The sequence below is a fragment of the Heterodontus francisci genome, chromosome 11, assembly GCF_036365525.1.
Source record: "Heterodontus francisci isolate sHetFra1 chromosome 11, sHetFra1.hap1, whole genome shotgun sequence".
Classification (NCBI taxonomy): domain Eukaryota; kingdom Metazoa; phylum Chordata; class Chondrichthyes; order Heterodontiformes; family Heterodontidae; genus Heterodontus; species Heterodontus francisci.
In genome coordinates, this window is record NC_090381.1 from 103,285,741 (window position 1) to 103,311,494 (window position 25,754).

Consider the following 25,754-nt stretch of genomic DNA (forward strand, 5'->3'; position numbering starts at 1 on the left):
ATTCAGAAGTACTTAAATGTAAAGTGCTTTGAGCCATCTGTTTGGTCGTGAAGAGCGCTGTATAAATGCAAGTCTTCCTTTGTACCTGACCTCTGGAATTCAGCTCTTTTGTCCAAGGCTGTAATGAGGTCTGGAGCTGAGTGGTCATGCTGGAATTTAAACTGAGCATCAGTTAGCAGGTGAGTAAGTGTCACTTGATGTTGCTGTTGATAACACCTTCCATCAGTTGCCAGTCTTGGCTCTGCTGCTGTGGGACAGAGAGCCCCAGGTGCAGACCAGGCTGATACTGCACACGTTCTCAGTTATGTGTTTTATAAAGTGGCCTGGAAGTGGGTGTTCTGGCTGCAGTAAACATGTGACTGCAAGGGAAAATCATCATGCTTCTATAATAATCTGCCGTCTGCAACAGAAATTGTCTGACATATAGATGCTAGACCGCATTCTCACAGGTCTGAGAAATGGTGTTGAACATCTTACTCCAGTCCTTCCAAAAAGGGAACCTCTGTAATGAAGGGTGCATATTTGTGATAGAAAGAAAAGCAGTTTAAGATAGGTGACCAGTGTCCACCCTTTTTCTCCTCCAAATCCATGTTCTTGTATGATTGTTATTGGCTCCCACTGACATTTCAGTGAAATTTATAGTCTTGCGTCTCTCAATGCACTTCACATTTTATTGACTATTTTGAAGTCAGCAATGGTAGTCTTGTGAATAGCAAGACCCCATAAACATGAATGAGGAAAGTGAGCAGTTAATCTGATGGTTGAAGGAGATATGTTCACCAGGAGCCATGTGTAGAACTCCATCTTGCCACTTGTTCATCGTTGGCTTATACCCTTGCTGTTTATCCAAGAAGATTACACTTGTATGATTTAACAGTACATGAGTTACTGAAGCATGAGCATCATTTTCCTCCCTCATCTCCAGGTGAAGTTCAATCCTGTTGTGGAATAAGTTATTTTCCTCAAACTATTTTTTCAAACAGGAAACTGTCCAAAGCGATTGATGATGTAAAATCACATACATTGCTCCACCCTAACTTTCTTCTTGGCTTTATGTTAACAGATAGGGGCCTATTTTAGCAGCATCTTGGCAGAGAAACTTAAACTCAACACTTTTCAAGACACAGGGAAGAAGAAACCTCAGGTGAATGCCAAAGATAATTACTGGCTGGTGACTGCTCGCTCCCAGAGTGCAATTCACATCTGGTTCACGGATCTTGCAGGAAATAAACCTCTGACGGTTTTAGCCAAAAAGGTAGGATTCCAAAACGTTGCTTGACTTTTGCATTTACCATATATAGGTATATTTATATATGTGTATAAGAGTAAGGTTTATCTAAATTGTAGCGGCCAAACTGTATTTAGTAACTGAAGTTCATGGACTCATGGACTCTGCCATATGTGATTTGGAACTATTCGAGATTTAGTTTTGTTTCTGTTCTGAAGTATAGGATATCCAGATCAATGATGGATATGATTTAAAGGGTTAGGAAGTTACCTTTTTACTGTGAACTTTGTTTACTTTTTGCTGTATTATCTCCCCCACCACCCCCTCCACCTCTCCGCCATCCTGAAGGTGGTGAGTCCCTGCTTTTGGGTACAATACCATGGGTGTAACTCTCCCTCTGGTAGTCAGCCCAAAAGGCCACTCTTTGTTTGTGAACATTGATCATGAATGTGAGCAAGCTACCATGGAGTCATATCCTGCCTTCACCTGACCTACACTAAACCCCTTGCAGGTGTTACTAGATAGCAATTGAGATGGGGGTTGCTGAATTTCTGCCTCTTCTGAACAGGGTCAGTATTTTGGTGCAGTATGACCAACTGAATTGCATATAACCTTTATTCTACCCTTCTGCATAGGTCCCCATCCTTAGCAAGAAGGAAGAAGCCTTTGCTTACTTGGCTAAGTATTCTGTGCCGATGTTGAGGGGAGCATGGCTGATAAAGATGACCTGTGCTTATTACGCTGCTATTTCTGAAGCCAAGATTAAGAAGCGCCAGGCTACAGATCCCAACCTCGGTAATGATGTAAAAATGCCTGTTTTTTTTTCTGTCATTGCTTAGTAGTTGATCACTTGGATGTAAAGGGGAATATTATGGTTCAGCCTTTTCTCATAACATCGTGCCCGCAGGCAATGGCAGTTTCCATAAGCAGACTGAATCCTTTATGAACTGAAAAATAGAAACATGCAACACAGTGGCCATTTGGCCCATCTTGCCTGTGCCAGCTCTTTGAACATGCTCTCCAGTCAGTCCCACTTTCTCTCCCCTTTCCCCACAGCCTTGCAAAGTTTTCCTTTTCAAGTATATATCCAAATCGCTTTTGAAAGTTATTATTGAATCTAATTCCACCGCCCTTTCAAGGCAGTATGTTCCAGATCCTAACAACTTGCTGCATTTAATAAAAAATCCTCTCCCCACTGGCTTTTTGCCAATTATCTGAAATCTGTGTCCTCTGGACACTGACCCTCCTGTCAGCAGAAACAATTTCAATGATCAAAACCCCTCATAACTTTGAAAACTTCTATTAAATCTCCCCTTAACCTTCTGTGTTCGAAAGGAGAACAATCCAAGCTTCTCTAATCTCTCCACATAACTGAATTCCCACATCCCTGTTACCATTCTGGTAAATCTCCTCTGCATCCTCTCCAAGGCCTTGGCATCCTTCCTAAAGTGTGATTCCTGGAATTAGAGACAACACTTTCGGTGAGGTCTAACGAGTGACTTATAAAGCTTTACCATAACTTCCTTGCTTTTGCACTCTATGCATCTATTAACAAATCCAAGGATCCCATATGCGTTATCAACAGTCTTTTCAACTGTATTAATTCATTGCAGTGTTTTGTTTAACATACATAAATTTAGCATCTGATCCCTAAACTTGATCTTTGTCTTCTATATTTACCTAACATCTTTAAAGGTAGAAAATACCAGCTTGCCAGACAACAGTAACTTGTGATTACATAGCACCATTAATATTGTTAAATGTTCAATAGGAGCTTTATCAAACTGGGCCACATAATAGGAGGTAATAGGACAGGTGATGAAAAACTTGGTCAAAGAGGTAGGTTTTAAGGAGCATCTTTAAGTAAGGGAGAGAGTTCAAGAGACTGGGGTCTGGATAACGGAATGCATGGCTGCCAATGTTGGATTGATTAAAGCAGGGGATGTGCAAGAGGCCAGAATTGGAGGTGCACAGAGATCGGAGTTCTAGGATTGGAGGATGTTAGAGATGGGGAGAGGCGAGGTCATGATGGATTTGAAAACAGAGACGTGAATTTTAAAATTGAGGCATTGCTCGACTGGAAGCCAATATAAGTCCATGAGAATGGAGTTATGGGTGAATGGGACCAATGTGTATAGGTCACTGGTCAAATGGGCAATGGTGGATGCAGTGGAGTCGTCACTGACCTTTCACCACTGGAATCTCTGTTCAAATACAGCTCAGACTTGATGGGATGAACATTTCCACTGTCTGCTGACTGTTGGATTCTAAATGAAATGAGCCATCTGGATTCTGGTTCCAGTGGGCTAGGTTATAAGCACAAACCTGTCCCTAATTGGCAATGTCACTCCTAAGACTAGGAAATGGGTGGGGGTGGAGGGGGTGCTGGTGGGATTTTGGGGGACAAAAGCAGAAAACGGCAGAAACACTCGGCACGTCAGTCAGCGTCCGTGGACGAGTTAACTTTTCCAAACAAAAGGCAGATGTTGGAACGCAGTCAAAATTATTCCCGATGATGTACAGAACCAAAAAACAGACCAAGGTAATAAAAACAAGAAATGCTGGAACCACTCAGCAGGTCTGGCAGCATCTGTGTAAAGAGAAGCAGAGTTAACGTTTCGGGTCAGTGACCCTCCTTCGGAACTGACCCGAAACGTTAACTCTGCTTCTCTTTCCACAGATGCTGCCAGACCTGCTGAGTGGTTCCAGCATTTCTTGTTTTTATTTCAGATTTCCAGCATCCGCAGTATTTTGCTTTTATAAACATACCAAGGTATTCGTGTCGGGAATACCCTTGTTTTATGCACGTGAACAGAATTTTCCTTGAGAGATAAGACAATAGAGCCAGAGATGGTCTCACACAGCCCATATGAACACAAAGTGGTGAAACTAATTGGAAAGTTAAGACCCTGAGAAAGTCTCTCGCTGTAAGGGATCTTTTCCTTTTAAAGATCAAATACATTATCTTAACTGTGCAAGTAAAATTTTAACCACTTATTTTTAAGGTTTAAGTCAACAAGGCATAAACTGAGGTCTCAGAGCAGCTTAGCAGTTTGTTTTTGACCTCTTACAGCACATGGGAAATGCAGCTAGTCTTGTTTGGTTGAAGTGGAATCAGCATATTAAATACCCATATCCTTTTAAAGGCGCTATAATTTGATTAACTTGGGATCAAAGGCTTACTGGACTTACTGTGACGGCTCATAGTGTCGCAGGGAAGAGCAACATCAAAAATAACTTGTATTTATGTTGTAGAGTCATAGTCATTTACAGCGTAGAAGGAGGCCATTCAGCTCATTGAGTCCATGCCGGCTCTCCACAGAACTACTGTCAGTCCTCCTCCTCTGCTCAACCCCCGTAGCCCTGCAAGTCTATTTCCTTCAAGTGCCCATCCAATTTCCCCCTCAAGTCATTGATTGTCTTCGCTTCCACCACCCTTGTGAGCAGCGAGTTCCAGGTCATTACCACCCACTGCGTAAAACAACAAACTCTTCCTCATATTCCCCCTCCATCTCTTGCCCAAAACCTTTAATCTCTGTCTTTGTATCATTATTTAATGGATACAGTTTTTCTTTGTCTAATTTACCTAAGCCTGTCATAAGCTTGTACACTTCTATTAAATCTCCCTCAGTCTCCTTCATTCTAAGAACAACAAACCCAGTTTTTCCAACCTAACCTTGTAACTAAAATCCCCCATCTCTACAATCATTCTGGTGAATCTCCTCTGCACCCTCACATCTTTCCTAAAGTGTGGTGAGCAGAACTGGATGCAGTACTCTAGTTGGGGCCTAACCAGAGCTTTATAAAGGTTCAGTATAACTTCCCTGCTTTTGTACTCAATGCCTCTATTTATGAAGCCAAAGATCCCCATATGCTTTGCTAACCACTCTCTCAATATGTCCTGCCACCTTCAACAGTCGATGTACATGCACCCCCAGGTCCCTCTATTCCTGCACACTGTCTAGAACTGGGCCATTAAGTCTATATTGCCTCTCCCTGGGGAGAGCTTTATGCTTTCTCCTGTGGCGGGTACAGAGGTGGGGAGATCATAAAATCGGGTGGGGTTCCTACCACCATCCTGTCTCCGCAAAAGTTTAGTCTGGGGTGAGAAGGCCTATGAATGCCTCCAACCCCTGCCCCCCCCCCCCCCCCCCCCCCCACTACCCTCGCTGCCAATTGAGGCCCTTAACTTGGTAATTAACCCCCAGTTAAGGGCCTCTTCCCGCCGCAGCTTCAATTCGCCATGCGGTGGGCAGCCCTGTCGCTGCACAGGAAACATGCCACAGAAAACCGTGCGAGCTGCTTCCTGGCTTTGGTGGGGGGTGGGGAGTGGGTGGCAGGGGGTGGGGTGGGGGAGGGGGTAAGGAAGTTCGCTCATTCAAAGTCATCTGGTGCTTGAACGAGGGACCTGGCATCAGGAGAGTGGGGCGGGCGGGGGGTGTTGTTGGGGGGGCGGGAGGGGGGGGCCTGCTGAAGGCCACAGCCCTGCTCTTTGCTGTTGATCCTCCTCACCCGTGACCCCCACCTATCAAGACCCCTCCTGCCCTGACCTACCTGAGGCCTGGCTCCAGCGACGCCTCTTGTCCTCCAGGATGGTCATCTCCAGCAGCAGTCACTGGCCTCTGGCTGGCAGCTGTCTAAGTGCGGGACTTCCTGTGACAGCGTTCTAGATCCTACGGAGGGCCTGCCACTAGCCACATAAGTGCCAGATTGGCACTAAATTGGGTGGGCCTTCCAGGAAAGTGGCGACATGGGAATCTCGGCGCCAGTATCTCCCACTCGAGACCCCTGCCTCGAGGATAAAATTTCCCCCCCAGTCCTTCTGCCAAAATGCATCACCTCACATTAGTCAGTATTAAATTCCATCTGCTGCCTCTCTGCCCTTTCTGCTAACCTATCTGTGCTGTTGCAGGTGGTTCTTATCATCCTCAGTGTTTGCCACGCCTCCACGTTTGGTGTCATCGGCAAATTTTGAGATTCTAGTCTGTATTCCAAGATCCAAGTCATAATGCAAAAAAAAAAAGCAGTGGTCCCAGTACTGACCCTTGGGGAACACCACTGTCTAGCATCCTGCAGTCTGAAAAGCAACAATTTACCATGGTTCTGAAGAAGGGTCACTGACCTGAAACGTTAACTCTGCTTCTCTCTCCACAGATACTGCCAGACCTGCTGAGTATTTCCAGCATTTCTTGTTTTTATTTCAGAATTCCAGCATCAGCAGTATTTTGCTTCTAATTTACCATGGCTCACTGTTTTCTATCCTTAAGCCAATTTTTTAATCCAATTGGGCACTGACCCTCCTATTGCATGAGCCTCAATTTTGTTAATCAGCCTTTTATGTGGTACCTTAATCAAACGCTTACTTAAAATCCATATAGCCAACATTCACCGCATTCCCTTCTTCAACCTTGTCTGTTACTCCATCAAAAACTCAAGTAGTTTAGTTACGCATGATCTGCCATTTACAAATCCATGCTGTCTATTCTTAATTAACTCGAACCTCTGCAAGTGCACGTTGCTTTTTTTCCCTGATTATTATTTCTAAAACCTTAACCACCATTGATAAACTAACTGGCCTGTAGTTGCTAGGACTGTTCTTACACCCTTTCTTGAATAAGGGTGTCACATTTGCCACTCTGATCCTTTGACACCTCCCCCGTATCCAAGGAAAATGGGAATATTATGATGAGCCCTTCTGCTATCTCCACCCCCCACTTCCTTCAGTAACCTGGTATGCAAGCCATCTGGACCAGGTGACTTTTCTACCCGAAGCAGAGCCAACCTTTGTCAGACCTCCCCCTCTCAATTTTTACCCTATCCATTGCTCCACTTCTACTCCACTTCTACTGATATTTGGTCAGATTCCTCTTCCTTCGTGAACATTGATACAAAGTACTCATTCAGGATATTAGCCTGTCCTGTGCCTCAAAGCATATATTACCTTCTTTGTCCTGAATAGGCCCCACTCCACCTCTTACTACCCGTTTACTATTTACATGTGGTAGAAGATTTTTGGGTTCCCTTTTTTTGTTAATTGCCATTCTATTCTCAAATTCTCTCTTTGGCAGTCTAAATTTCCTCTTCACCTCCCCTCTCAACTTAATTTGGCCAGGTTCTCACTTGAAGAATTCACCTGACATGCATCCTCTTTTTAAAATTTCATCATCATCTCTATCTCCCTCGTCATCCAAGGAGCCCTGTTTTTGGGTCCCTTACCCTTCGCCCTCATTGGAATGTACCTAAAGCATCTCTTCCTTTATAGATAACCCATTGTTCCAAAACGGCTCTTCCTGCCAGTTCCATTCTACCCTGGCTAGATCCCTTCTCGTCGCATTGAAATTAGCCTCTTCCAATCTTGACGTTCTACCTTATTTTGTTCCTTGTTTTTCTGCATTATGAGTCTAAGCCTTATAATAAGATAGTCACTCTTTCTCAAGTGTTTCGTCACAGACACTTGATCCACTTGGCCCACCTCATTTCCTTTGAGAGTAAAATGTTCCAAGGTACTTGACTTGAGTGTTACCAAACAAAATTTGACACTGAGCCACTTAGAGATAAAAGATCAGAAGCTTGGTCAAAGAGGTAGGGTTTAAGGAGCGTCTTCAAGGAGGAAAGTGAGGCAGAGAGGTGTAGGGAGGGTGGTCCAGAGCTTTGGGGCCTAGGCAGCTGAAAGGGCAGCCATCAATGATTCAGAGATTAAAATTGGGGATGCTCAGGAGGCCGGAATTGGAGGAGCGCAGATATCCTGGAGGGTTGTAGTTGGGGGGGGCGGGGGCGGGGGCGGATATCGGGATGAAGCCATGGAGGCATTTGCAAAAAGGAATGAGAATTTTAAAGTTGAGGTGTTTTACTGGAAGTCAGTTTAGGTCGGTGAGCTCAGAAGTGTTGGGTGAATGGGATATGGTGCAAGTTAGGACATGGACAACAGAGTTTTGGATCACCTCAAGTTTACGGAGGGTAGAACATGGGAGGCTGACCGGGAATGTGTTGGAATAGACATGTCTAGAGGTAACAAAGGCATGGAAGAGAGTTCTTTCAGCAGCAGATGAGATGAGGCAGAGATGGAGTCGGCAATGTTATGAAGGCGGTAATTGGTGGTCTTTGAGATGGCACAGATATGTGTACGAAGCTCATCTTGGGGTCATATGTGACACCAGTGTTGCAAACAGTCTTGGACAGTTGCCAGGGAGAGGGAATGGGGTCTGTGTAGTAAACGGAGACAGTGGCTTCAGTCTTCCCAATATTTAGTTTGAAGAAATTTCTGCTTATCCGGTACGGGATGTCAGAAAAGCAGTCTGACTATTTATCCTGGCCAACATTTATCCCTCAAGCAATGAAAACAGAATATCTGGTCATTATCACATTGCTGTTTGATTAGATTAGAGATACAGCACTGAAACAGGCCCTTCGGCCCACCGAGTCTGTGCCGAACATCAACCGCCCATTTATACTAATTCTACACTAATCCCATATTCCTACCAAACATCCCCACCTGTCCCTATATTTCCCTACCACCTACCTATACTAGTGACAATTTATAATGGCCAATTTACCTATGTAGTAGCTTGCTTTTATTTCTTAATTCTGTCTCTTTTCCTTCTCTTTGCTTTAATTTCGGGGTAGTGTATTGCGATGGATAGAAAATTGGTTGGTGGACATGAAACAATTATCTTTGGCCTCCTTATTTCGAGAGACAATGGGTAAGCGCCTGGAGGTGGTCAGTGGTGTGTGGAGCAGTGCCTGGAGTGGCTCTAAAGGCCAATTCTAGAGTGACAGGCTCTTCCACAGGTGCTGCAGAAACATTTGTTTGTTGGGGCTGTTACACAGTTGGCTCTCCCCTTGCGCCTCTGTCTTTTTTCCTGCCAACTGCTGAGTCTCTTCGACTCGCCACACTTTAGCCCCGCCAGCTCTGGCGAACGCTGGCAACTGACTCCCACAACTTGTGATCAATGTCACAGGATTTCATGTCGCGTTTGCAGACGTCTTTAAAGCGGAGACATGGACGGCCGATGGGTCTGATACCAGTGGCGAGCTCGCTGTGCAATGTGTCTTTGGGGATCCTGCCATCTTCCATGCGGTTCACATGGCCAAGCCATCTCAAGCGCCGCTGACTCAGCAGTGTGTATAAGTTGGGGATGTTGGCCGCCTCGAGGACTTCTGTGTTGGAGATACGGTCCTGCCACCTGATGACAAGTATTCTCTGGAGGCAGCGAAGATGGAATGAATTGAGACGCCGCTCTTGGCTGACATACGTTGTCCAGGCCTCGCTGCCATAGAGCAAGGTACTGAGGACACAGGCTTGATACACTCGGACTTTTGTGTTCCATGTCAGTGCGCCATTTTCCCACACTCTCTTGGCCAGTCTGGACATAGCAGTGGAAGCCTTTCCCATGCGCTTGTTGATTTCTGCTTCGAGAGACAGGTTACTGGTGATAGTTGAGCCGAGGTAGGTGAACTCCTGAACCACTTCCAGAGCGTGGTCGCCAATATTGATGGATGGAGCATTTCTGACGTCCTGCCCCATGATGTTCGTTTTCTTGAGGCTGATGGTTAGGCCAAATTCATTGCAGGCAGCCGCAAGCCTGTCGATGAGACTCTCTTCAGTGTGAGATGTTAAAGCAGCATCGTCAGCAAAGAGGAGTTCCCTGATGAGGGCTTTCTGTACTTTGGACTTCGCTCTCAGACGGGCAAGGTTGACAACCTGCCCCCTGATCTTGTGTGGAGGAAAATTCCTTCTTCAGAGGACTTGAACGCATGTGAAAGCAGCAGGGAGAAGAAAATCCCAAAAAGTGTGGGTGCGAGAACACAGCCCTGTTTCACGCCACTCAGGATAGGAAAGGGCTCTGATGAGGAGCCACCATGTTGAATTGTGCCTTTCATATTGTCATGGAATGAGGTGATGATACTTAGTAGCTTTGGTGGGCATCCAATCTTTTCTAGTAGTCTGAAGAGACCACGTCTGCTGACGAGGTCAAAGGCTTTGGTGAGATCAATGAAAGCAATGTAAAGGGGCATCTGTTGTTCACGGCATTTCTCCTGTATCTGACGAAGGGAGAACAGCATGTCAACGGTCGATCTCTCTGCACGAAAGCCACACTGTGCCTCAGGGTAGACGCCCTTGGCCAGCTTCTGGAGCCTGTTTAGAGCGATTCGAGCAAAGACTTTCCCCACTATGCTGAGCAGGGAGATTCCACGGTAGTTGTTGCAGTCACCGCGGTCACCTTTGTTTTTAGAGAGGGTGATGATATTGGAATCGCGCATGTCCTGGGGTACTGCTCCCTCGTCCCAGCACAGGCATAGCAGTTCATGTAGTGCTGAGAGTATAGCAGGCTTGGCACTCTTGATTATTTCAGGGGTAATGCTGTCCTTCCCAGGGGCTTTTCCGCTGGCTAGAGAATCAATGGCATCACTGAGTTCCGATTTGGTTGGCTGTATGTCCAGCTCATCCATGACTGGTAGAGGCTGGGCTGCATTGAGGGCAGTCTCAGTGACAACATTCTCCCTGGAGTACAGTTCTAGGTAGTGCTCAACCCAGCGGTCCATTTGTTTGTGTTGGTCAATGATTATGTCCCTGATTTAGATTTGAGGGGGGCGATCTTCTTGATGGTTGGCCCAAGAGCTCTCTTAATGCCATCATACATTCCTCTGATGTTTCCGGTGTCTGAGGCCAGCTGAATATGACTGCATAGGTGTTGCCAGTAGTCGTTTGCGCAGTGCCTGGCTATTCTTTGTGCAGTGCTTCTGGCTGCTTTAAGTGCTGCGGATGTTAACTCGCTGGGGGCTTTCTTGTAGTTCAACAGTGCAATGCGCTTAGCAGCTATGACAAGTTCCAGTTCTTCATTATGAGATTGAAACCAGTCTGCATTTCGCTTCGCACTTTTGCCGTAGGTGGTCAAAGCTGACTCATAGATGGCGTCTCTGATGTGGGCCCACTTGGTCTCAGCATCCCCTGTGGGAGTGTTTTGAAGGGCTGTTACAAGTGAATTTAGAAATTTTTGTGACAGCTGTGGGTGAGAAATTCTGCTCGTGTTGATGCGCGGGTGGCCCTTCTGCTTGGAATGATGCAGTTTCTTTGGTCTGAGTCTAACCTTGCTGCACACCAGGGAGTGGTCGGTGTCGCAGTCCGCACTGTGGAAGCTGCGTGTGATTTGAACACTGTTTAAGGCGGCTCGCCTTGTGACAATGAGGTCTAGCTGGTGCCAGCGACGCGATCTTGGGTGCCTCCATGAAACCTGGTGACAGGGTTTAGTGTGAAAGAACGAGTTGGTGATGCAGAGGTTATGATAGGTACACAACTCAAGCAGTCTCTGCCCGTTCTCATTCATCCTTCCAACGCCATAGTGCCCAAGGCAGGAGGGCCATGAGTCATGGTCGGCCCCAACCCTGGCATTAAAGTCCCCCAGCAGGAAAGGTGTTCGGTGTTGGGGATGCTGCTAATGATGTTATGGAGTTCCTCGTCGAACTGATCTTTAGCTTCAGGTGGGGAGCAGAGTGTTGGAGCATAGATGCTGAGTAGGTGTACTGGACCAGAGGTGGTGAGCAGTCGGATGGACAGTATGCGTTCCGAGCCATTTGAAGGAGGCTCTATCATGCTGAGCAAGGAGTTTCTGATGGCGAAGCCCACTCCATGCTGTCTTGGTTCTTCAGGATCCCTGCCCTGCCAGAAGAAGGTGTAGTCTTGCTCTGCTAGAGATCCACTCGCGGGGAGGCGTGTCTCCTGAAGTGCTGCAATGTCTACGTTGAGTCTACTGAGCTCGTTGTTAATGATGGCGGTCTTCCGAGAATCGTTGATTTGTGTAAGGTCTTCCAACAGACCAGGACGCACAGTTCTGACGTTCCAGCTTGCAAAGCGAAGGGCTGGTACCTTCTTTCCTTTTTTCGTGTTGTTTGGTGCGGTGTATCAGTCCACCTTTCGGGCAATGACCCTGAGTTCCAAGCACCCATTGAAGCAGGTAAAACTGTGGCGGGACAGAACCTTATTGACCGGGGGCTGCCCGGTATGAGGCGGGCGGTAGCTGTCCAGTGAGGTGTGATGACCTCTCCCACCGACAAAGGCAACCCGTGGCGCCCAGTTTCTACGCCAATTTATCTGGACTTATAACCCGTAACTGCTGCCTTCTGTGTTGTTTCAGTCGCTGTGAGGCAACTATGGAGTGACCTCTCCATGGCGCATGCCTGGGCGAATTTATGGAGGTTGAGAGTTGCCCAGTCGTCAAAACCCCCCCCTCGGCCTTTCTGGTGGGGTCCAAAGGAGTGCAGAGCACGACGTTTGGCACCGGTATGGCTGCAGGAACTGCCAGAAACATGCCAAAGGTGACACATGACGGCCTAGTGGGTTCTTCTCCGGATTATCTGTTAGGGTTTACTCCCTTAGCCTTGGTCTCTCCCGAGACGCCCACAAGGCAGTGGGGTTGTTAGGGCCTCTACACAGGTGTAGGATGAGGAGGGGAGGGGATGGGATGGGTGGAGGGAGGGGGCTGCGAGGGGGAGCTGGAAAGGGGGCTGTAAGGGGGTGGGAAACAAAGAGTAAGGATAAATGGGTCTTTTTCCGAATGGCAGGCAGTGACTAGTGGGGTACCGGAGGGATTGGTGCTAGGATCCCAGCTATTCGCAATATACATTAATGATTTAGATGAGGGAACTAATTGTAATATCTCCAAATTTGCAGATGACACAAAACTGGGTAGGAGGGTGAGTTGTGAGGAGGATTTAGAGAGGCTCCAGGGTGATTTGGACAAGTTGAGTGAGTGGGCTAATGCATGGCAGATGCAGTATAATGTGGATAAATGTGAGGTTATCCACTTTGGTAGCAAAAACAGGAAGGCAGATTATTATCTGAACGGCTATAAACTGAGAGAGGGGAATATGCAATAAGACCTGGGTGTTCTCGTACACCAGTCGCTGAAGGTAAGCATGCAAATGCAACAGGCGGTAAAAAAGGCAAATGGTATGTTGGCCTTCATAGCGAGAGGATTCGAGTACAGGAGTAGGGATGTCTTGCTGCAATTATACAGGGCCTTGGTGAGGCCACACCTGGAATATTGTGTGCAATTTTGGTCGTCTTACCTGAGGAAGGATGTTCTTGCTATAGAGGGAGTGCAGCGAAGGTTTCCCAGACTGATTCCTGAGATGGCAGGAGTGACGTATGAGGAGAGATTGAGTCAGTTAGGATTATATTCGCTGGAGTTTAGAAGAGTGAGGGTGCATCTCATAGAAACCTATAAAATTCTAACAGGACTTGACAGGGTAGATGCAGGAAAGATGCCCCCGATGGTGGGGGAGTCCAGAACCAGGGGTCATCGTCTAAGGGTATGGGTTAAACCTTTCAGGACTGAGATGAGGAGAAATTTCTTCACCCAGAGAGTGGTGAGCCTGTGGAATTCACTACCACAGAAACCAGTTGAGGCCAAAACATTGTATGTTTTCAAAGAGGAGTTAGATATAGCTCTTGGGGTGAAAGGGATCAAAGGATAATGGGGCAAAAGCGGGAACAGGCTACTGAGTTGGATGATCAGCCATGATCATAATGAATGGTGGAGCAGGTTCGAAGGGCCAAATGGCCAACTCCTCCTATTTTCTATGTTTCTGAGGCAGTGGAGGGGTCAAGAGGGATGCTGGTGAGCAATGGCCCCATTAAACAATGCCCCCTCTAAATTTTTTAATGTTGTGCATGACCTATTCATGTAAGTGCATGGTACTTTTCACCCTTTTTAAGCAGCTGTGCACACGCAGTATCTGTTCTATCAACATCCTGGGGGTTACCATTCACCAGAAACTGAACTGGACCTGCCACATAAATGCTGTAGCTACAAGAGCAGGCTGGGAATTCTGCGGCGAGTAACTCACCACCTGACTCCCCAAAGCCTGTCCACCATCTACAAGGCTCAAGTCAGGAGTGCTCAAGTGATGGAATACTCTCCACTTGCCTGGATAATTGTAGCTCCAATAACTCTCAAGAAGGTCAACACCATCCAGGACAAAGCAGCCCGCTTGATTGGCACCCCCTCCACCACTGATGCACAGTGCCAGCAGTGTGTATCATCTACAAGATGCACTGCAGCAACTCGCCAAGGCTCCTTTGACAACCCCTTCCAAACCTGCGACCTTTTCCTCTGAGAAGGTCAAGGGCAGGAGATGCATGGGAACACCACTATCTGCAAGTTCCCCTCCAAGCCACATACTATCCTCACTTCAAAGTATATCGCCGTTTCTTCACTGTCACTGGGTCAAAATAGAGTTCCACATTTTAACCTCTGGACATAGAGGTTTCTCCTGAATTCTGTATTGGATTTATTCATGACTGTCTTATATTTATGCCCCCTAGTTTTGAAGTCTCTGACAAGTGGAAACATCTTGTCTATTTGTACCTTCGCAAACCCCTACATAATATTAAAGGCCTCTTATAGACACCTCAGCTATCTCTTGTCTGGAGGAAAGAACCATTTAGTCTTTCCGCTCCAGAGTTTTTGAAAAGGGAGTGTTCCCATAAAAGTAAACAAACAGTTTGAGCGTGAAACTACCAGGGTTCTGCCATTTGGTATGAAGAGCACATGTTGGACTGCCAACATCATCATTTCAGCAGTAAATAAAAGCTAAAGGATATGGGGATAGTGCAGGAAAAGTGGAAGATCAGCCATGATCTTGTTGAATGGCAAAGCAGGCGCAAAGGGTCAAATGGCCGTCTCCAGATCCTATTTCTCAGATCCTCATGTTCTCATATTTGTAGCATTCAGTGATGTGGATTTAATAACAAAAGGAATAACTTTCATGGCATAAAGTAAAAGTGCTCTGAAAAATAAAATGAGCAAAAGAAGCGATGCAAACTAATTTACAATATCAAAAGCACAATCCTGCAAAAGGAACGTTTTTGCACAAATACTAAGGGTTAACTAAGCATTGATGTGGCAGGTGTCTGATGAAACGGATGCATACAACATGGTGAGTGCCCATGCCAGTAATTGACATGCAAAATGAGGATGCACTTGTGAACAGGTCATATTTGGAACTAACAGAATATCTCATGTCATTCAAAGGAAGATTCAGCACTAGGACATGGGGCACAAGAAAGTCTTTTTTTATAGAAAGGGTTTCTGAACATGGGGAATTCCATGGAGGGTATCTGGTCTTCGATTTGTTAGGGGCATTTTTTCATAGCATGAGGGCAAAGAGTGGAGATTTTAAAAAACTCACAAAAACAGTATGTTACCACCAATATGAAACAGATACACTCCAAGGGAACTCCCCTAACTTGCATCACTCCAGTACATCTGCTCCTGTGGTTGGTTACAAGCATAAAAGATATTTATGGGTTTTTACAAAGGATGCCTGCATGTAAGTGAGGCACTCAAGACCAGGGGAATCATATGCTGCATTAGGAATAATAGGCCCAATACATTAAATGCAAAAGCTGTAAAGAAAACAAAGGAAGACTTGCATTTACGTAGCACCATTCATGACCTCAGGACATTCTGAAGCAGTTGAAGTATTTTTTTGTTCATTCATGCGATGCGGACGTCGCTAGGATAGCTGGAATGCCGTCCGGGCCCATGCCCTTTGCAGTATCCAGTGCCTTCAGTCATCTCTTGATATCATGCGGAGTGAATCGAATTGGCGGAAGTCTGGCATCTGTGATGCTGGGGACTTCAGGAGGAGGCAGAGATGGATCATCAACTTTGCACTTCTGGCTGAAGATTGTTACAAATGCTTCAGCCTTATCTTTTGCACTGATGTACTGGGCTCCCCCATCATTGAAGATGGGGATATTTGTGGATCCGCTTCCTCCAGTTAGTTGTTTAATTGTCCACCACCATTCACGGCTGGATGTGGCAGGACTGCAGAGCTTAGATCTGATCCGTTGGTTATGGGATCGCTAAGCTCTGTCTATCCCATGCTGCTTACGCAGTTTGGCATGCAAGTAGCCCTCTGTTGTAGCTTCACCAGGTTGACACCTCATTTTGAGGTATGCCTGGTGCTGCTCCTGGCATGCCCTCCTGCACTCTTCATTGAACCAGGGTTGGTCTCCTGGCTTGATGGTAATGGTAGAGTGGTGGATATGCCAGGCCATGAGGTTACAGATTGGGGTTGAGTACAATTCTGCTGCTGCTGATAGCCCACAGCGCCTCATGGATGCCAAGTTTTGATTGCTAGATCTGTTCGAAATCTATTCCAATTAGCACGGTCATAGTGCCACACATAACAATGGATGATAGCCTTAATGTGAAGGCGGGACTCCGTCTGCACAAGGACTGTGCGGTGGTCACTCCTACCAATACTATCATGGATTGATGCATCTGCGGCAGGCAGATTGGTGAGGATGAGGACAAATATGTTTTTCCTTCTTGTTCCCTCACCACCTGCCGCAGACCCAGTCTAGCAGCTATGTCCTTTAGGCCTCGGCCAGCTCGGTCAGTAGTGGTACTACCGAGCCACTCTTGGTGATGGACGTTGTAGTCCCCCACCCAGAGTACATTCTGCGCCCTTGCCTCCCTCCGTGCTTCCTCCAAGTGGTGTTCAACATGGAGGAGTACTGACTCATCAGCTGAGGGAGGGCGATAGGTGGTAATCAGAAGGTTTCCTTGCCCATATTTGACCTGATGCCATGAGACTTCATGGGGTCCAGAGTCGATGTTGAGGACTCCCAAGGCAACTCCCTCCCCACTGTGCCGCTTCCTTTGCTGAGTCTGTCCTGCTGGTGGGACAGGTCATACCCGGGGATGGTGATGGCAGTGTCTGGGACATTGTCTGTAAGGTATTATTCTGTGAGTGTGACTATGTCAGGCTGTTGCTTGACTAGTTTGTGGGACAGCTCTCTCAACTTTGGCACAAGCTCCCAGATGTTAGTAAGGAGGACTTTGCAGGGTTGACAGGGCTCGGTTTGCTGTTGTTGTTTCCGGCGTCTAGGTCGATGCCGGGTGGTCCGTCCGCTTTAATTCCTTTTTGTTGACTTTGGAGTGGTTAGGTACAACTGAGTGGCTTTCTAGACCATTTCAGAGGGCATGTAAGAGTCAACCACATTGCTGTGGGTCTGGAGTCACATGTAGGCCAGACCAGGCAAGGACAGCCGATTTCCTTCCCGAAAGGACATTAGTGAACCAGATGGGTTTTTACAACAATCGACAATAGTTTCATAGCCATCATTAGACTAGCTTTAAATTCCAGATTCATTAATTGAATTCAAATTCCACCTTCTGCTGTGGTGTAATTTGAACCCATATCCCCAGAGCAATAGTCTGGGTCTCTGGGTTACTAGTCCAGTGACAATGCCACTACGCCGCCACCTCCCCTTATTATGAATTTTATGAAATGTAATCATTGTTGGAATGTAGAAAACAGGGCCACCAATTGCGCACAGCAAGCTCACACAAACATCAATATGACGATGACCAAATAATCTGTTTTTTTTTAAAAGGAGTGATGTTGGTTGAGGTATCAATATTAGCCCTGACTCCAGGGATATAGGGATAGGGCGGAAAACTGGAGTTGAGGTAGAAGATCAGCCATGATCTTATTGAATGGCAGAGTAAGCTCGAGGGGCCATTTGGCCTACTCCTGTTCCTATTTCTTACATTGTGGAACACTGAAGAGTATTCCTCCACTCTCCTTTTATGCCCACCTGAGGCAGCAGACCGGGCCTCAGTTTAAACTCTCACCTGAAAGACAGTGCAGCGCTCAGTACTGCATAGATTTCATGCTCAAGTCTCTCGAGTGGGGCTTAAACCCACATCTTTCTCACTTAAAAGGTGAGAGTGCTACTCACAGAGTCACGGCTTATACAGCACATATACGCCTGTACAATAACCTGTCAGAATCTGAACTCATAATAGAACCATCGTCCAGATATGTCATACTAGGGGACTAATGAATGTCAATGCCAGTCAGCATTTGCATTCAGTTAAGTCAGGAACTGTACCAAGCTGAGGCAAGCGGACAATAGAGAAATGACTGGTTGGCTGGAGAAACACCCTATTGACTGACTGAAGAATGCGTTCAGCAAAGACCAGGAATCTGTCCCATCCTAACAACTTGGAATCAGGAGAAAACCCTGATGAGAACATTTTGCAAAATAAATTTTCATTATCTTAAGATATTTTGAAAGTTTTTTTTAAAATAAAAAACTTTTATTAAAGATTCATTTTGGAAGGTCGAATTTGAATGCAAAATACAGGCTTAAAGACAGGATTCTTGGTAGTGTGGAGGAACAGAGGGATCTTGGGGTCCTTGTCCATAGATCGCTCAAAGTTGCCACCCAAGTTGATAGGGTTGTTAAGAAGGCGTATGGTGTGTTGGGTTTCATTAACAGGGGGATCGAGTTTAAGAGCCGCAAGGTTATGCTGCAGCTCTATAAAGCCCTGGTTAGACCACACTTGGAATATTGTGTTCAGTTCTGGTCACCTCATTATAGGAAGGATGTGGAAGCTTTAGAGAGGGTGCAGAGGAGATTTACCAGGATGCTGCCTGGACTGGAGGGCATGTCTTATGAAGAAAGATTGAGGGAGCTAGGGCTTTTCTCATTGGAGCGAAGAAGGATGAGAGGTGACTTGATAGAGGGGTACAAGATGATGAGAAGCATGGATAGAGTGGATAGCCAGAGACTTTTTCCCAGTGTGGAAAGGGCTATCACCAGGGGGCATAATTTCAAGGTGATTGGAGGAAGGTTTCGGGGAGATGTCAGAGGTAGGTTCTTTACACAGGGAGTGGTGGGTGAGTGGAATGCACAGCCAGCGGTGGTAGTAGAAGCAGGTACATTAGGGGCATGTAAGCGACTCTTGGATAGGTACATGGATGATAGTAGTATGAAGGGTGTGTAGGTAGTTTGATCTTGGAGTAGGTTAAAGGTTCGGCACAACATCGTGGGCCGAAGGGCCTGTACTGTGCTATACTGTTCTATGTTCAAACAACTTTGAGTCATGGTGCATTATTTTACTGCCAACTCATATCAAAGAATCATAGTGCAGGGGGAGGCCATTCAGTCTCTTTGAAAAAGCTATCCAATTAGTCTCACTCCCCAACTATTACCAGTATCAGAAATATTAGTGTAACGATGACCACAAGTTATCTGTGGAACAGGATCCGAAAAGCCACATCAGATGTACTGGCTTTTCAAATTCTAATTTTATTCTTTATGTTCCTACACTTCTTTGGTTAAGTGCACAAGTCAGAAGGTCACGAACATGCTGTTCTCTACACCTGGCAAAAAGCAATTCAACATTGGGGAACATATTTACATAAAGTAACTACAGGAACTTCAGAAGGACAGGAACACGAGCATCTGTAAAAGAGGGACGTTGTAGCCAAGGCAAAGTCGGTGAACACCTTTCACAGAATCTTCAGTTATTTTAACTGCTTCTCAACTACATCTGTCCAATGCTCATTCTCCATCAGTTGAGGTACTTTCACTAGATAAGCACATGAGGGAGAAAGGAATAAAAAGATATGCAGATTGAGTTAAAATGGAAGGATTGTGTGGATTTTAGACAAAGGCACAGACTTGTTCCTGTGCTGTGCATTCTATGTAATTCTGTTGTACTTTAGTACAAGTGTGACTGCTGTTATCCATCCTATTAGCGAAGGTCCTGAAATTTTGGTCTTGTACGCTGGGCATGAAGTGTAAAGCAACATGACCTAATTAACAAAATAATATTGGTCTATGCTTTTCAATAAAATTGAGTTTGAAACTTACAAAAAAAAAATCCAGGCAAAACTTCTTCACCCAAATTATAAGACTTCATAGAATCGAATTGTATAGCCAAGGGGATCATTGGCCCATCTTGCCTGTGATCCCCTCTGAAAGAGCTATCCGATTAGTGCCACTTCCTACTCTTGCCCCACCGCCCTGTAAATATTTATGTTTCAAGTATTTATCCAATTACTGTTGAATCTGCTTCCAACACCCTTTCAGGCAGTACATGAAACATTTACTAGTAAAGGAATTGAAGCAGCCAGCATTAATGGTTTTTAAAAAAAACAATCGAGATGGGTTTCTAAAGTGAGAATGAATTAAGGGATGTGAGAAGATGGTTGACAAATGCATGGGGTTGATCAAAAGGGATGGTCTTGTTGTGTCTAATGGGCTTTAGCTGTTCCTAAAAACGCTTATGTTCTTGATTCAGATAAATTACTATTTATATAAATGCTGGAAACTTTACTGTCATTGACTATTATGCCATAAATTATGTGTTTCATCTTGGCAGTGACTGGCAAACTCTTAATACACAAACAAAGAAAATTAATCTCATTCTTTTAAACATGCACTGTTTTGGAGTCGGAACAATGCTGTGGGCAATTTGACATATTTTTGATCAGTTGAGAGCCCCCTTTTTTTGGTCAGTAACATTTTGTAAAATCACATGTTTTACCCTAGGGGGACCCTATATTTAGGTCTTTATTCTGAGTTGGACTTTACTGATTGGTTGATTTATTAATGCCACAGAGGGAGTTGGTAATCTCTGTGTAATTAAGTGCAGCCTGTGTGGAAAATGAAAACCACAATTGCAAAGTGCACCTGAGTTGCCACTGTTGAAAAATGTTTGCATCAATTTGGAAAGCTAACCAGAAATTTAATATTTAAGCATCAACCCAAGATAATAAAGCTACCCAGTCTTGTCATCAGATATTTTTTTATTTTACTTCAAAGAGTTGTGGGAGAAAAAGACATGCAGCGCATTGAAACTCATCTCTCCAGTACTCTGTCAGAGTTTCACTCAGTTGCATTTTGATTATCCCTAATGTCTTCTCACTTAGAGGGCCATACTTGGTAGATTATTCCAATGCTTATCATTTCAACAATGTCATTTTTATAATAGCGCTTTATTCATGTTCACTAAGCTGGCTTGATTGCTGTTAAAACATATATATTGATGAGGATCACTTCAGAATGTAAAACTTAAATTTCTTTTTTGTTGTGGCATATCTGTTTTGCTCTTGGAATCATTCTTGCGGTATTTCAATGCTTCTGTTACAGTCTGCACACCCCAGAGTGACTAAATTTGTATGATGCTCCACGTGATGTCTGGATAGTTGTAAAGTTGTTGTGTAACCTCTGTTAACTTGAGCTTTGCTGTTCTGGCTGTCGTCCCACCAATATTTTACTTGTGTTATAAATGCCATGTGTTATTACGGGTAATACAGAAACGGAATTTAATCAAAGTTGTTTTTTAAAAATACTAATGTAGTTAGACATTGGTATTCATTGTAGCTTAAATGAAATGTGATCCTTTAATGTGCAAGTTTTCTGATGAGGTTATATATTCCGTTACTTTAGTTAGTAACGGTTCAAAGTTCCCATAACCAACGGATCAGATCTAACCTCTGCAGTCCTGCCACATCTAGTCATGAATGGTGGTGGACAATTAAACAACTAACTGGAGGAGGTGGCTCCACCAATATCCCCATCCTCAATGATGGGGGAGCCCAGCACATCAGTGCAAAAGATAAGGCCAAAGCATTTGCAACAATCTTCAGCCAGAAGTGCCAAGTGGATGATCCGTCTCTGCCTCTTCCTGAAGTCCCCAGCATCACAGATGCCAAACATCAGCCAATTAGATTAACTCCGCGTGATATCAAGAATACTGAAGGCACTGGATACTGCAAAGGCTATGGCCCTGACAATATTCTGGCAATAGTACTTAAGACCTGTGCTCCAGAACTTGCCGCAACCCTAGCCAAGCTGTTCCAGTACAGCTTCAAAACTGGCATCTGCCCAGCAATGTGGAAAATTGGCCAGGTATGTCCTGTATGCAAAAAATAGGACAAGTCCAACCCGGCCAATTACCATCCTATCCGTTCTACTCTCAATCAACAGTAAAGTGATGGAAGGTGTCGTCGACAGTGCTATCAAGCGGCACTTGCTTAGTAATAACCTGCTCACTGGTGCTCAGTTTGGGTTCTGTCCTGACCTCATTACAGCCTTGGTTCAAACATGGACAAAAGAGCTGAAGGTGAGGTGAGAGTAACTGCCCTTGATATAAAGGCAGCATTTGACCGAGTATGGCATCAAGGAGCCCTAGCAAAACTGGCGTCTGTGAGAATTAGTGGGAAAACTCTCCGCTGGTTGGAATCATACCTAGTGCAAAGGAAGTTAGTTGTGATTGTTGGAGGTCAATCATCTCAGTTCCAGGACATCGCTGCAGGAGTTCCTCAGGGCAGTGTCCTGGGCCCAACCATCTTCAGTTGCTTCATCAATGACCTTCCTTCAATCATAAAGTTAGAAGTGGGAATGTTCACTGGTGCTGAACATTGTGCATTTGCGACTCCTCAGATACTGAAGCAGTGTAGAAATGCAGCAAGACCTGGACAGTATCCAGGCTTCGACTGATAAGTGGCAAGTAACTTTCGTGCCAGGCAATGACCATTTCCAACAAGAGAGAGTCTAACCATCTTCCCTTGGCGTTCAATGGCATTACCATCGCTGAATCCCCCACTATCAACATCCTGGGGGCTACCATTGATCAGAAATTGAACCGGAGTAGCCATATAAATACCATGGCTACAAGAGCGGGTCAGAGGCTAGGAATCCTGTGGCGAGTAACTCCCGTCCTGACTCCTCAAAGCCTGTCCACCATCTACAAGGCACAAGTCAGGAGTTTGATGGAATACTCTCCACTTGCCTGGATGGGTGCAGCTCCAACAACACTGAAGAAGCTGGACACCATCCAGGACAAAGCAGCCAACCTGATTGGCACCCCATCCACAAACATTCACTCCCTTGACCAGTAATGCATGGTGGCAGCAGTGTGTACCATCTACAAGTTGCACTGCAGCAACACACCAAGGCTGCTTAGACAGCACCTTCCAAACCCATGACCTCTACCACCTAGGACATGGGCAGCAATTGCATGGGAACACCACCACCTGCAAGTTCCCCTCCAAGTCACACACCATCCTGACTTGGAACTATATCGCCGTTACTTCACTGTCGCTGGGTCAATATTCTGGAACTCCCTTCCTAACAACACTGTGGGTGTACCTACCCCAAATGGACTGCAGTGGTTCAAGAAGGCAGCTCACCATCACCTTCTCAAGGGCAATTAGGGATGGGAAATAAAAGCTGTCCTAGCCAGTGACGCCCACATCCCATGAATGAATAAAAAAAAAGTTTGAAGTGCAAATTTCCCTTGTGCCTGTGTGTATGAATGTCCATGATGTACAGAACTGTTTTATTGGATTCTTTCGTAGTCTCTCTCCGCTGACCTCCCCATTTCAGAACCTTCAGCTAATCCAGAGTTGTCGCCCAAGTTCTTTTTTGCATGCCCAACAATTCCACTGGCTCTGTGTGTTTTAGTGATTTGATTTCAGATTTTGCCTTGTTTTCTCAAATTCTCTTCCCAAACTGCTTTGCAGTGCTACCTTTCCAGCTGCCTTGATAATTCTTTAAAAACTTATCTCTGTGATTTGACCTTCCATTCCCACCACCCCCCACCCCCCCAACCCAACTTCTTACTACTTGTTTAAGACACTTTTAAGTAGTTGTATATAAGGACCACTATATAACCAAGTAGCAGTACTAAATTAGTGCTTTTCCTTGGCATTCAATGGTGGTTCAGTTGTAAATGACGACTTTGCAATTGACAGTAATGGCAAATGGTTTGCATTATTCACCAGTTAAAACGTGGGTGGTTTAAGTAGTAGGGACTGCATATTTGTTGTGGCTGTTTTGTTTGCAGAAGCAAAGATGATAAATGTGGAGAAAAAAGGGAGCTAGTGCAGGATTTAACATTAAAATATCTGGGGTATTTTTTTGTTCAATCAGGATCACCAAACAGTGTGCAACATTAGGGGTCAGCCTTGCCTCGGTTTCTAACATTTCACATCTGAGTCAGAAGGTTGTGGGTTCAAGTACCGCTCCAGAGACTTGAGCACGATGATCGAGGCTTGCGCTCCAGTGCAGTACTGAGGAAGCGGGTGCATCTTTGTAAGTGGATTCTTTCGGATGAGACGGTAAAGCAAGGCCTCATCTATACTCAGGTGAAGGGAAAATATCCCATAGCACTATTTCAAAGATGAGCAGGGGAGTTCTCAATGGTGCCCTGGCCAATATTTATCCCTCAACCAGCACTAATAAAACAGATAATCTGATCAATACCGCATTGCTATTTGTGAGACTTTGTGTGCACTGGCTGCGGTGTTTCCTACATTGCAACAGTGAATACACTTCAAAACTACTTCATTAGTAGTCATAGAGTCATTTACAGCACAAAAGAAGGCCATTCACCCACTTTGAGTCAATAGCAGCTCTCTGCAGAGTAATCCAGTCAGTACCAACCCCTGCCTGATCCCTGTAGCCCTGCAAATTTATTTCCTTCCAATTTCCCTTTGAAATCATTGATTGCCCATGAGGGTGGTGGAAGTGGAAACAATGAATTCCAGGTCATTACCACTCGCTGTGTTTAAAAAAAACAAAAAACTTGTTTATGTTTAGAGATACAGCACTGAAACAGGCCCTTCGGCCCACCGAGTCTGTGCCGACCATCAGCCGCCCATTTATACTAATCCTACACTAATCCCATATTCCTACCACATCCCCACCTGTCCCTATATTTTCCTACCACCTACCTATACTAGGGGCAATTTATAATGGCCGATTTACCTACCAACCTGCAAGTCTTTTGGCTTGTGGGAGGAAACCGGAGCACCCGGAGAAAACCCACGCGGTCACAGGGAGAACTTGCAAACTCCACACAGGTAGTACCCAGAATTGAACCCGGGTCGCTGGAGCTGTGAGGCTGCAATGCTAACCACTGCGCCGCCCACATTCCCCCTGCATCTCTTGCCCCAAAATCTTCAATCTGTGTCCCCTAATCCTTGTACCATCAGTTAACAGGAATAGTTTTTCCTAGTCTAATTTATCTAAGTCTGTCATAATCTTGTATCCCTCTATTAAATCTCCCTTGCTCCAAGGAGAACAACCCTAGCTTCTCCAACCTAACCTTGCAGCTAAAACTCCCCCATCCCCAAAACCATTCTGGTACATCTCCTCTACACCCTCACATCCTTCCTAAAGTATAGTGACTAGAACAGGACACAGTACTTGAGTTGGGGGCCTAACCAAAGCTTTATAAAGGTTAAGCATAACGTCCCTGCTTTCGTACTCTGTGCCTCTATTTATGAAGCCCAAGATTCCCAATGCTTTGCTACCAACTCTCTCAATATGTCCTGCCACCTTCAAAATTCGAAGTGCATGCACCTCTGGGTCCCTCTGTTCTTGCATAGTCTTTAGAAGTGTGCCATTAAGTCTGTATTGCCTCACCCTATCCCTTCTGCCAAAATGCATTACCTCACACTTGTCTGTATTAAACTCTATCTGCCACTTGTCTGCTCATTCTGCTAGCCTATCCATGTCCTGTTGCAGGTGATTCGTATAATCCTCACTGTTTGCCACTCCTCCAAGTTCTGAATTTTGAAATTCTACACCGTATTCCAAGATCCAAACTATTTATATATAGCAAAATGAGCAGTGGTCGTAGCACTGACCCTTGGGGAACGCAACTGTCTACCATCCTCCAGTCTGAGAAACAACCTTTTACCATGA

At 45.3% G+C, this 25,754-nt stretch overlaps 1 protein-coding gene across 6 annotated transcripts in view; it reads left to right on the top strand.

Annotated features, from left to right (window-relative positions):
* The window catches only part of LOC137375437 (mediator of RNA polymerase II transcription subunit 12-like protein), a 604,549-nt gene that overhangs the window by 45,040 nt on the left and 533,755 nt on the right, over nt 1-25,754 (top strand). For all 6 annotated transcript variants that reach the window (XM_068042658.1, XM_068042659.1, XM_068042662.1 and 3 more), the window contains exons 4-5: nt 1,064-1,255; nt 1,864-2,023. In XM_068042658.1, the coding sequence (XP_067898759.1) occupies nt 1,064-1,255; nt 1,864-2,023 (352 nt within the window). The remainder of the gene's footprint in view (nt 1-1,063; nt 1,256-1,863; nt 2,024-25,754) is intronic.